Source organism: Crotalus tigris, unplaced genomic scaffold (genome assembly GCF_016545835.1).
Source record: "Crotalus tigris isolate CLP2741 ecotype Arizona unplaced genomic scaffold, ASM1654583v1 scf7180000024384.25900115:4084858, whole genome shotgun sequence".
Lineage (NCBI taxonomy): Eukaryota > Metazoa > Chordata > Lepidosauria > Squamata > Viperidae > Crotalus > Crotalus tigris.
In genome coordinates this window covers 1,564,612-1,577,786 of record NW_024100554.1, presented here as the reverse complement: position 1 = coordinate 1,577,786, position 13,175 = coordinate 1,564,612, and the positions used below count along the sequence as shown (strand labels likewise).

Here is a 13,175-nt window from a genome sequence, read left to right as displayed (position 1 = left end):
TTGAACATCTTGAACACCATCGGCATTGACAAAATCACCGTCAATTGCAAAAGGCTGCTTTACTTGGAACATACCAGGTATGTCAAACTGCTGGCCCGCAAGTCGGATGTGTCACGCTGAAACCGTGCCCACCCCATTGCCGGTAATGTGGAAAAAGTCGCCATACATCATGTGATGTCACTTGACATCGTGAGTTTGACATGCCTGGCTTATACCCTGTGACAATATCTTTAACATCTTCAAAAAGATAGCATCTGCCTATCCCAGGTGCTTGGGAAGGATAAGCCAAATCTGGTGTAAACAGCTGGCTGATTGTGCGATGAACCATAATAATTAAGGATTGAACCCCCAATTCCACCCAATGTTCAGTGGGGTAACTGGGAGCTAGTCTTCCTGACCGTAGGTGATATGGGGTGGGAGGGGAAAGAATAGCTGGGAATCCATCAACTGTTGCCCTGAAACGCCCCTATATTAATTAAACTGTAAGAGGGTAGTAACATTGCCTAGCTTCATTACTGAGGCCCAATAATAGGAAGCCAAAGAGGCAGTGCAATTTATGTCAGTATGTTTTCCTCTGAATTCAAGGACAAGACAAAAGTAGATCAATGTAACTAACTATGCAAAAGAGCCCCAAAATAGATTCTCCCTCCCTCCCTCCCTCCCTCCCCCCCTTCTCTCTCTCTCTCTCTCTCTCTCTCTCTCTCTCTCTCTCTCTCTCTCTCTCTCTCTCTCTCTCTCTCTCTCTGTGTATGTGTGTGTTTTGGGAGAAACTAGTGTGAATTCATCATCTTAGACATGTCTTGATACTATTAAGTGTAACATTCAAACAGTTCATTAGTCCTGTGCTGGAGTGGTGGCAAATTCACCTATCTATCACACACAGTTTGCAATATTTGTTATCATTTAACATAAGATTCTATGCTTGGCATAGAATCAAAATATATAGTTAATGGTACAGTATGGCTAAATAATATGAAATGAATAGATAAAAAAACCCCCCACTGAAAGTTATTGAAGTACACATTGCCATCATCCTCATCAGCTGATTAGCTTCCTTAGGGCTGAGAGTTATAATTCATACAACATCTTAAAGGTCACCTATTGGCCATTAATACCCTAAAAGGTCTTCTGAGAGTTAGATTTTTCTCTCTGTTCTTAGTAATAGTAATAGTAATAGTAGTAAAGTTGGAAGGGACCTTGGAGGTCATCTAGTCCAACCCCCTGCCAGTCCAAAAGGAGTAGGGAGAGAGATCTTCCCTTCTAAAATTAGTTTTTATCTGATTACTTAAGAAACTTTGAACTTGCCTACGTACTGAGATCTTGTTCCGAGAACTTCTTTAGGTTCTTGCCAAATTGAAGTACAGTAGGTGATGAGGACTGAGGAAGATTTTCACATACTGAGACTCTGATTCTGAAATGGTTCCCTGGGAAATTTTTGTAAAGTGAGTTGGCCTGAGAAATAGAACCCGAAGAATGGCTAGGGAATTGTATTTTAGACATACATCAAGCTAACTATCTAAATAATTTGCATTAGCTTTCTTTGACCTGGCACTTTCCAGATACGTTGGGGTGGCAGTTCCCAGAATTTCCCGCCAGTTGTTGGCTATACAGATTGGGAATTATGAAAGTTGCAATCCTAACACATCTGGAACTCATCAAATTGAGGAAAACTGATTTACATGTTGACTGTGTAATTGCATATATACGCTGAATGTTTTGTTTCTTCATTTTCAGGACCTGTGCCATTCTCACTGCAGTGAATCCATTATTCAGGATAAGATCACAACTATTATCAACTGCTTTATTAATTCTGCCATTCCACCTGCTCTTCAGATTGACATACCTCAGGAACAAGCCCAAAAGATCATTGAACACAGGAAAGAGCTAGGCCCATACGTGTTTAGAGAAGCACAGGTACAGAATACATTTGTGGGTAATCATGCCTTTTGTGTAGTTTTTATGAATGAACGTGGTAGGTGCAAAGCTGTCCCTATTACGGAATCTAGATTGGCATACTCTAGTTTGATATTATGGCATTTAAAAATTAAAATTAAAAATATGATCCAAGAAATGCATAGAGATTCCATCTGTGTATAGGTAGCCCTTGACCTACAACAGTTCATTTAATGACCGTTTGAAGCGACAAAAGCACTGAAAAAAGTAATTTATGACCACTTTTCACATTTATGACCCTTGCAGCATCCCCGATCACGTGATCAAAATTCAGATCATATTTATGACTGCAGTGCCCCAGGGTCATGTGATCCCCTTTTGTGACCTTCTGACAAGCAAAGTCAAGGGAAAGTTAGATTCACTTAACAGATGTGTTACTAACTTAACAACTGCAGTGATTCACTTAACAACTGTGGCAAGCAAGGTTGTAAAATGGGGCAGAACTCACTTAAAATGTATCCTTTAACAACATAAAATTTATGCTCCATTGTCCTAAGTCAAAGATTACCTGTATATAAGATTTTGTCACATTCAAATATTGTTGAGGGCCACTTCCAACTTTAGTCTCTGGTGATTCTTAAGAAATACTCTACAACAGGAGTGTCAAACTGCCAGCCCACAGGCTGGACACATCATGCGGAAGCCGCACCCACCCCATTGCCAGCAATGGCAAAACTCTCCCGATACATTGTGTGACATCACATGATGTCGCGGGTTTGACATGTCTGCTCTAGAAAGTGTATGATCTTTCAGAGTTGTTCGATGCAGTACACAAGACATTTTTGATAAGAAAAAGAAATCCTTGCACTTACGACTGTCACAATCTTCCCACGGTCATGTGATCAAAATTCAGGTGTTCGGCAATCTGCATTTATTTATGATGGTTACAGTATCCCTGGGTCATGTGATCATTATTTGCAACCTTCCAAGCTGATTTCCGACAAGCAGAATCAATGGGGGAGCTGGATTCACTTAACAACCATGTGTTTCATTTAACTGCAGTAATTCGCTTAACAAACATGGCAAAAAATGGTATAATACTGGGCACAGCTCACTTAACAACTGCCTTTTTAACAATGGAAATTCTGGTCCCAGTTGGGGGTCATAAGTCAAGCACAATCTGTACTTTCATAACTCTTTTGGGTCTGTAATGTAAAAGAAAGAATCTCTCTTGCAAAGAGATTATATCACTTCAAAAACCTCACAGTTTCTGTAAAGTTGTTTTTGAATTTTTCTGGAGGCAAAAACTTAAGTAAAGCTTTAAAAGAGGAACCATTCATCTGTCAAAGTTGAATATTCTGGACAACAATTTGGATTTAAAAGTAGTTCTGATGCAATTTGTTTGGTTTTAGAAACCTCATATTAAAAACATAAACAATTCACCAGTTAATGTTTTTATTAATGCAAGACATTATAATTTTTTTAAGGGAAGGCTTTGAAATTGTGGCTTAAGAAATTTTTCATAAACCATAAACTCATTCGGATGGGAAGCATGTGCCTGTCTGAAGTAAAATATTAAAAGGCAGTACGTACAATGCTGTGCATTAGAAGCATTTATCATCAGCAAATATTTTAATTGTCTGCAGTACTGTTTCTTTCTGTGCAGTATTGCATTCTAAGACATCCTTTTCTATTTCCCTGCTTCAGATGACTATTTTTGCGCTTCTCTTTAAATTTTGGCCAAAGTTTTGTGAATTTCGAGGCAATTTGATTGATGAGGCTATTTTGCCTTGCTTGGAAAGAGAAAAGAAGATACAGAAATTTAAAAAAGCAAGAGAATTAGAAGAAAAGGTGAGAAGACCAGATTAACCTCACACATACCAGTTAAACAGTAATGTGAATAAGTCAAAGTAAGATAAACTCTCAAAATAGTACAGCTATTTTATATATGATTCAAATCCTACAGAAGTGAAATTTAAAAAAGTCCACATTATAAATGGCATTTCCCTATTTAGTATTCATTTATTATATTTGATTTGTGCGGTGTAGGAGTTTAAGACAGAGAGAGCAATATTTTATAATGAAACATACTTTGAAAGTTTGCTGATCTATGGCAACCTAGATGAAAAGACCTTTGGATGCCAGCTGTCCACAAATCTGCTTTCTCTAAATCTGATCCTTTAAGATGTGTGGGAATGCAATTCACATCATACACAATGTTATAATTCAGTTTGCACTGGGGAAAGCTGCTTTAAGAATCCTCATTCTTGTGAATTCTCCCAAGAATGTAATTCTATATTTACAGAAAGTTGCTATATGCTGTATGCATAGGATCCACTACACAAAATATTATTAAAAAACTATTAACCAAGTGACCCCAAATGTTAGGAGCCCAACTGGAAAGGGGCAGAGGTAGATAGATCCCAGCTCATAAAAACTATAAAACCTCTATTCATAATGGAAAAGAAGCCAGAAGAGAACAGGGCTTCATATCATATGTTGTGAAGTAACATTCCAAATGGAACGAAATGATGATGGAAGTGAATGTCGCTGGATTCTCCCAACCAATCTGACAAGCAACATATCCCCTATTTTAGATATGGCAAGCCAAATCTTCTCTTCCATAAAAGAAACGGTCTGTCATTTGACATTCTGTTTCTGAACTCAGGACTTCTCCTCAGTGTTAATCATGGAGGACAAGACCGAGAGTCATCACCTGAGGAAAAAGGGGGAAAAAACTCAGTACGAATAGTCCTTACTTAAGGACCACTTGTTCAGTGGCCATTTGAAGTTATGACAATGCTGAAGATAGAGATTTACAAGCAGTCCTCGAAGTTGCAACGGTCCCAGTGCCCCTGGGGTATTGCAATTTGGGCACTTGGCAATTGGCATGGATTTATGACCAATTGCAGTGGTCACATATTGTCATTTGAGACCTTCCTCGCCAGCTTTCGACAAGCAAAGTCAATGGGGCAGCTGGCAGGAAGTCACAAATCGTGGTCACAGTGCTTAATGCTATGCATGATTTGATTAATGACAACAACCTGAACTAATGTTGTAAGTTGGTATGGTCACACTTAATCACCACCATCATTTAGCGACAGAGTTGCCAGTCCCTAGGGCAGTTAATAAGTGAGGACTACCTGTAGATCTTGCTTGAACCAGAGGTTGAAGGGAACTCAGAGAAAGGAGTCTGGGATCCTATAGAAATCTCCTGAGTAATTGGAAGAATCCATGATAGTCCCACTGCAAGCCAAGGCTAGAGCCTCAAAGGGATCTTGCTTGGGTTCCTTGATAATCTTTCTAACTACATCCCAAAATATTTCCTTTATTTGTAATTATTTTGGAAATCTTTCTCAACAGGAGTCTCCTTATAAGAGAAAAGAGTTATTCAAGAGAAGTCTGACTAGATCCAAATCTTAAAACAAAACCAAAAAAGCACATAAAGTGGATTCTCAAAAATATACTGAAATATACTGTCCAATAATTTATTTTACTTCAGAAATAATCAAATATTTGTTTCGTTGCTAGGCACAAAGGAAGAAAAGTTCTATTCCTGGGAAAACAAGTTCAGCTACTGATTCAAAAATGAGTTTGACTGAATTTTCACCATCCCCCAGCTTCTCTGGATTGGGCCGAGAGGTAATTGAATTATGTTCTATCAGTCCTTCCTGAAGCACAATGTGATAATCCAGGGATGACTCAGTGGATTTAGGAAACAGATTGAAAGCCATCTCTGATGTGCTACCAGTTTCATTTTTAAGAAATTGCTATTGTTTAATTATGGGCAAATGAACTTGCTAGCATTCATTAGGACCCCTTCCCTTTATTTTGGAACCTGGATGTGTCTGAAATTCATGTCAATGTCATTTTATATAAATGTCCCTCATGATAGGGGCTGCATATTGCTAAATGACAGTGGAAGCTTTGTTTAAAAAAATGTAAATTAAAAATGTTGAATGAACATGTTGAAGTTATTTTTATTAATTTTAAAAAAATAAAAGCCCTTTTTAAATTGCAAAATGAAATAAGGAAAGGCCTATTATCTCTTGAATAATGTGAAAATACTTATGAGAAGAGACAAATAGGACTGGCAAATATCTGAACATATGTTTGATACTGGCATATTCAAGCTGTAAGTGCAGATTAATTCAGGCAGGCTATAAATCTAAATAAAGTACTGATTAGATATGAAATTCAGATATTTCACAACTGCCTTGGAGGAACTTGGCTTTTTAACTTCCTCAAATGTCTGTATTGGAAATCCTCACTTCTTATTACAAGTGGTGTTAGGAAACCACATGAATTATGTTGCCCCACCGATAAATAATGCAATACTGTAATAACTTTATTGTCTTTTATTAAGATTTCAGCTTTCTGAAGGTAAGAACTGCTAACATTATCTTAGGATATAAAAAAGGATTGCCCATTTATGGATCCACTATCATACCCACCTAACTTGTTTGCTTGGTTTTTTAAATTTCTTGTAGTTTTTCTGGTCTTATTCAAAGTACATAGAAGCTCTTGAACAAGAAAGGGTCCTCCTGCAGATTCAAGAAGATTTAGAGAAAAAATCAGTAGCAGCATCTGCTTATTCAGGTCAGCTTTTCATCAATGAGAAAGGTTTTTGTGGGTCCATTTAACATTGATTTTCTTACTATGTGAAGCACAACAATATTATGTTTGTTCTCTGAAGATAAGCTTTATTATGGTTTTCATCTTTCTTTCTTTCTTTCTTTCTTTCTTTCTTTCTTCCTTCCTTCCTTCCTTCCTTCCTTCCTTCCTTCCTTCCTTCCTTCCTTCCTTCCTTTCCTCCCTCCCTCCCTGTCTTTCTCTCTTTCATTTCCCTCTTTATCTTTTTTTCCAGGTCTTTCATCTTTCCTCGCTCTGAAAAGTGATACAGCCATAAGCTCTGACAAATTTATTTCCCCAGCAAACTTCAACACAGCTTTTGTGAAGCAACGTTCATTCCCAGCTAAAGATACTGCAAGTATGTCTCCAGGGGCTCAATTAATTTTCCATGTTGATAACAGATAATATCTCTTCATCAGATGCTCAGTTTGTATAATGATATAAAAATGAAATGCCTTGAGGATTCAGTCCAGGAGGAGCACGCAAGTATAAGCATCCCATACTCCTTGAAGTGCCAATAGTTTTTTCAGCACTTCATACTTGGTGTTTGTTTCCTTCTTGCCTACATACTGTAGGAGATTTGCCCTTCCAGGGAAACTTTTTCATCAGCTTGCCTAAAAACATTCTTGTTCCTTCCATCCCTGCTCCTCTAACTTCCTACTGTTGTCATTCTACCTGCAGTGGAGAAATGATCCTCCTGCAGTAATTGCTTCCGCTTCTCCTTGTTTGGCCTTTGTCCATTTTCAAAAGAATGGTTGACATTGGTATTTTTATCTTAATTTATAATTCATCATTTGCACAGTGATGTCATATAAATACCCCAAGATTCTAGTCCACAAATATTAGCATTCTTGCTTTTTTCAGAGTTGTTTCAAATGTTAACAGTTTCAGGCCCCAGTTTCAGTGAGAAACAGTTAATCATGTTCTTAATATGTTTACTGAATGTTTTTTTTAGACTTGATCTATTATACTCCAGTTGTACCTAAATCACAGCAAACACAGAAGGCTGGAAATTGAACAATGCTACCCTTAATTGCAGTGATGATGTAGAGGATCAGGCATATATAGAAAGATGGTTTTTTTTTAGTGCCAAGGGTTCTATGAAGAAGCAGATGTTATTTTTTTTTGAGCTACCCATATATTTGGAATTAATCATTCATAATCCTATTATTTAAACACAATAATTGGGCATATGAACATCCTTCATTGCAGATTAATTCCATAATTTCAACCCAATCTTTGTAGTTGAACCATGCTTCTGATTTGAAAATGCACAGAAACACAAGAATACCACCTGTCTGCAATTCTTTAAAGTAACTGCCTCTGTTCTTGAGATCATGTGGCAGTTTTGAAGGCAGAAAATATTTCAGATAAACTCAAACTCAAAGTCAGATAAACCAATGCTTCACTTACCTCCAGACTGAATTTCTGCAACATATATTTCTTGGGGCTATCTTCAAAAAGGACAGCAGTCCCCAACCTTTGCGGTTTGGTGGCCAGGCTGGAAGGGGGGGGAGAGGGGAACGGGCTGCACAAGCAGCAGGCCTGCGCACATGTGTGCACAGTTCAACTTGTGCAACTGGCAGGCTGGCATGCACGCGCGCACATGCAGCTCAACTTGCACGAGCAGCAAGCTGGTGCACATGTGCATGCACAAGCACCTCGGCTTTTGCAAAGTGACCTGCCACATGCATATGCACATGCGCCAGCTTGCCGCTCACACAAGTTGAGTTGCGTGCATGTGTGCCAGCCCGGAACTGAATAGGCCATGGCCTGGGAGTGAGCTGTGGCCTGGGAGTTAGGGACCCTTGATCTAGGAGGTATCTCCAAGAATATGGGTAGGATCTTGCAATTAGATTCAGTGTACAGATAGTCCTTGACTTACAACAGTTCATTTAGTGACCATTCAAAGTTACATGGCTCTGAAAAAAGTGGCTTATGACCGTTTTTCACACTATTGTTGCAGCATCTCCATAGTCACGTGATCAAAATTCAGATGCTTGTTAACTGACTCATATTTATGACGCTTGCAGTGTCCCAGGAACATGTGATCACCTTTTGCAACCTTCTGACAAGCAAAATCAATGGAGAAGCCAGATTCACTTAACAACTATATTATTAACTTAATAACCACAGTGATTCACTTAACAACTGTCTTGCTTAGCAGCAGAAATTTGGGGCTGCATTGTGTTCGTAAGTTGAGGACTACCTATACAACAGTCCTCCAAGGCCTGCGTTGGTTTGTTTCCTAGCACAGTTCAGAGGGTTAACTATTATTTTAAAAAATTTAAAGGGTTTTGATCCAGGGTATCTTAGGGGGTCACTTCATCCTGTATTGCTGCCCAGCCTTCTAGATCTAATGGAAAAGCCCTTTTCTGTGGCAGAGATGTTTTTGACTGAAGCAAGAGAAAATATTTTCTAATTAAGCTTTTGGAATCCTTACCTTGGAAGGCTGGCTCCCTTGGCTCATTATTTGCTGGTATTTCACCATCAGGCCAAGAATTTTCTTTTTTAAGCCGATATTTTCTCCACAGGCAACATACCCATTAGAAAATGCTCTCTTTTGTCTCTTCTCTAATGATTACCTTTCTATATTTGCTTTTGTTAATAGTTTTAGTTTTATCTTTGAGATGATTTCTATTTAATATTTACTATTTAAATTTATTACTGTTTTTTAAATGCTATAAACTGTTAAGAGCAGAGAACATATGTACTGGAAAGGGATAGAAAATTTTATATTAAATAAATTAAACATATTCACAAATTTAGAAACAAATGTCAGCTGGAATTACCTGTGAAAAGGCAAAATAACTTATTTCTCTAGATTTCTTTGGAACTGTAGGAATTGTGTTCATTTTCTGTCTTACAGGCATTGTTTTTTGTTTCTTAAATATTAATGCCATGTGTCTTTCCCTCCCAATCAGAACCATCAAAATTTTAAGGAAACTGTTGAAGAAATTATGGATTTGCATTCACAGTGAGACAATTTATCAGAAATAAATGAAAGTAACTCACTGGTTTGCCCTATTTTTCAGAAAAGTTATGTAACCAAGAGAAGAAAGAAACTAATTCTGGGGCATTCAGTGCCAGTGGGACTTTATTCCTATATATTGTAGTATTATAGCCTTCTAAAATTTAACAGCTATGTTAGAATACAATTCTTATCATCTGGAGACACCAATTTTACAGTGCCAAATTGGGAATCCTGTGCTATTATATACTTGTTTTTAACGAAGGAAGAATTGTTAATTAATTTACTTACAAAATATTTGATAGGTTTGCAGCTTGTTGACAAGCCTATATAGTTCACTAGGATTCTGAAATGCAACATGTACTTCTTCGGGCTAACTTCAAGGCAGTTCCTCTTGCTTTTGCTGTATAGAGGTCTCCAGAACAGGTGTACAAAACATTTCCGAGAACATCAAGGCTGGTCCACAGGTAGAGCAATTTGTAAGGCTTCAAAATAGCAATATCTGTGATTCTATCTGCCATATTGTTTCACAGTCACATCTGATTCATATTGTAAATTACAGTGAGAGCTTGAGCTCAGTTGTGGATGATTGCTGCTGAAGGATTCAAATACATTAGTTCTTTCTTCCTTTTGCAATGAAGTATGTATCAAGAGGGGAAATATCTGTGGCCCACATGTGGTCTTTTTTGATGGTTTCAACATTCTCCAAGAACATGTCATTCCCAAAAGGGAAAAATTGGGACCAAATCCTGCCCCTGGTCCCTCTGGGCATCAAAGAGGAGGAGGAGAAAGAGGAGGAACCACAAGAAAAACAACAAATGAAGCCCTTCTGCAAAATGATTGCCTTCACCTGTTACAGATTATTTGGTTTAGATTCATGATACATCATTTTTTGGCCTTGTGTCTAAGATCAGATTCACCATGCTAGAAATTTGTTTTCTTTGCCATATGTCAAACAACTGCACTCTGGATTGTTTCTTTTCTATAACAAGGATTTATGTCATATATTAAAAAGAAACTCCCATTTAGGTACTTAATTTTTTCTCTAGCCAAATATAATATGAAACCTACAATGTGCCCATGTTTTAGATTTGGACTATATTTATTTGTATGCAATCCAAACATCAACCCATTAATCCTTTATATGTCCCCCATGATACCTTCAAGCACCTGATAACCAAACAACTTGTTTTTCTCATTCAGTAGCTCCATTCTGAATCAGACTTAGCAGACTTATTATGTAAAAGATATAATCCAGACATATGTCAGGGAGGATAAACTGTGCTTGATTGATACTTGGTTTTGCAGAATTGTTTCCACACACGCAGTAAAACAATGGTTCCCTTGTGGTTTTGATAGAAGTGGTGTAAAGTAGATGTCTTATTTGTCTGTCATAAGAAATATCATTGCCTGATATCACACAGAATTTTGCATGACTGGTTATAATTCATCCCTTGCATTACCATCCCTCAGTTTTCCAGAGTAGTTCACAAACCATGTTAATATTGATTTATCCAATTTACAGTCAGCCTTTCAAACTTAACTGAAAGAGGGAGGAATATAGTGATGATCCAGTCAAGTTGGGGTTTTCTTTGTAGTCTATTTTATTTTAAAGAAAAAGTGTGAAACATATAATCACATGTTTTTATTTGAAAATCAATGGTATTTAAAACTTTTTTAAACTTTGGAGTGTGATGCTTTGTGGCATCTAAAGATTAGCAAATCTATTGTGGTTTCCTAAAGAAAAGATGTTATGCTTTTAACATTAATACAGCTGTAATTAAGGTATATTAGGTGTAAAAGCATTTTTAATCATAGCATGTACGTGAATTAGATTACCAAAACAAGGTTAATTGATATGCTCAAGAAGAGTTTTATACAGGGCAACTTTTAATAATTATTATTTTTGGATTCTGGCACTTTGAGGCTTACACAATTACAAATGAATAATTTTTCATAGCTTGGCGTCCATTTGATCAAATACAATAAAATTATCTTGAGTTTTATAATAATACATAGAAATATTTTGGGGAAAGTATTTGTAAAGAATGAGGTTAGAAAGAAATGAATGGCAGACAGTAAATACATGGACAGCCATTCACTAATTTGTGGCTTTGTTGACAGGAAGTTATTTTTCACTCTTTTGTGACATTGTGGTTAGTCCTAATAAACGTGTTAATAAACTAGCAGTTTATTATTTTTCTCTTGAATTGTTTCAGATTGTTTTTGTCTTCATTTCTCCAGAGACGCTTGATATGAAGCCATCACCAAATTATAATAACCTATGAATATAGGGCATTGCTAAATGACTTTTTCATTAATGTTTGCATTTCTGGCTAATTTAGAGCAGATTTTAAAAATCAGATTGGCAAGAATATACATAATTTTAAAACTTTCATCTAGTTTAGATCCTGTATTTACAAAATATAACTTCAGACTGTCTATTAGGCTGTTGTTAGCTTGTGATAGCATTGGGATTATTTGTCAAAGTAATCAATACATTCAGGAATCTTTATTCCCTGTCCCACAAAGGTCCTCTTAGAATGTATTGATAGTACCTGAATCACCACTGTTTAAATGTTCACATGTACAGTAAGCATCCATAAAAAGAATGTCTGAGTCAACAGTAAATAGATTTCTAACTTTCAGAAAATATATTTTCACTTATAAAATTGGATTACCATCCCTCTTCATTGCCTGAGCTACGTATCCTCCAACCTACGTTAAATATATTTTTCTCTACTTAATTTTATGCACTTGTTATATTTTTTATTCTTTTAAATATATTTAGTTTGCATTAGTTTTTGTTGTTGTAAATTATAATTAATAAAATCACTACAAAAATAAAGGAAGAACTAAAAGCATAAATCATGATGGAGAAAATTTATGTGGTCGCTAGACATCAGAAGCAACATGATGGAATACAATGAATGAATAAATAAATCATCAGCTTTTAAAATATTTGAATGGCTCTCATATCGGGAAAATTTGTCATTCAGTAAATAGGATCCAGGACAGCAAGTTCAATTTCCAGGAAAAGAGAGTGTCTATAAACATTAGGAAGGGCTTCCGGTGGATTTTGCGCGCGCGATGGCGGCTACTTTGTAGCCGTCTTTCCTGGGTAAGTGTAAGAACCGCTATGAACAGCAGACACCAGCTGTTCAGCGGTTCAAAATCCCCCTCCCGGGCAAAGGGGGGGGGTAGAGAGTGTCTGAATAGTGGTAGAGCCTCTTTTGCACCCCCCAAGTTTTTTTTTTTGGGGGGGTGAAAGGAGTGCTCCCACGGAGTTCAGACTTGTCTCCGCTTCCCAGCTGTTTTTGTCCTTAGGGACAAAACGAGCCGTTGCAAACACCTCCGTGCTTAAAGAGAACTGGCGAGTTTTTTTTTTTTATAAACGGACAGAGCTGAGTAGAGGATTTAGTTTTTGCTTTCTTTGATTTATTTGGATTTTAAGTTTTAAGACTTGCTTCTATTTTTATTCTCTCTTTTTATTTTTTTTTCTTTGTTGAAAGGGAAAGTAAAATGGCGATCGGCAAATCTCTCGGTGTTTTTTTTTTTTTGAAGTTAGAATGCTGACCGGCAGGCTTTTTGGTGTTTCTTTTTCTTTCCTTTCCCTTTCCCTTTTTATTTTCTTATGATTGGAATGGTTGTTTTTGGTATCTCTAAGTATTTTTTTTTG

General features: G+C 37.0%; 1 protein-coding gene across 3 annotated transcripts in view; it reads left to right on the top strand.

Moving 5' to 3' along the window:
- Positions 1 to 12,637, top strand: part of RGS22 (regulator of G protein signaling 22) — an 86,595-nt gene extending 73,958 nt beyond the window's left edge. For 2 of the 3 annotated variants that reach the window (XM_039328911.1, XM_039328913.1), the window contains 6 exons: positions 1,735 to 1,914; positions 3,601 to 3,744; positions 5,425 to 5,535; positions 6,384 to 6,492; positions 6,761 to 6,883; positions 9,450 to 12,637. In XM_039328911.1, coding sequence (XP_039184845.1) covers positions 1,735 to 1,914; positions 3,601 to 3,744; positions 5,425 to 5,535; positions 6,384 to 6,492; positions 6,761 to 6,883; positions 9,450 to 9,466 — 684 coding nt within the window. In that variant the 3' untranslated portion in view covers positions 9,467 to 12,637. The remainder of the gene's footprint in view (positions 1 to 1,734; positions 1,915 to 3,600; positions 3,745 to 5,424; positions 5,536 to 6,383; positions 6,493 to 6,760; positions 6,884 to 9,449) is intronic. The other variant, XM_039328912.1, reaches the window with a different exon arrangement.
- Positions 12,638 to 13,175: the final 538 nt, after the last annotated feature.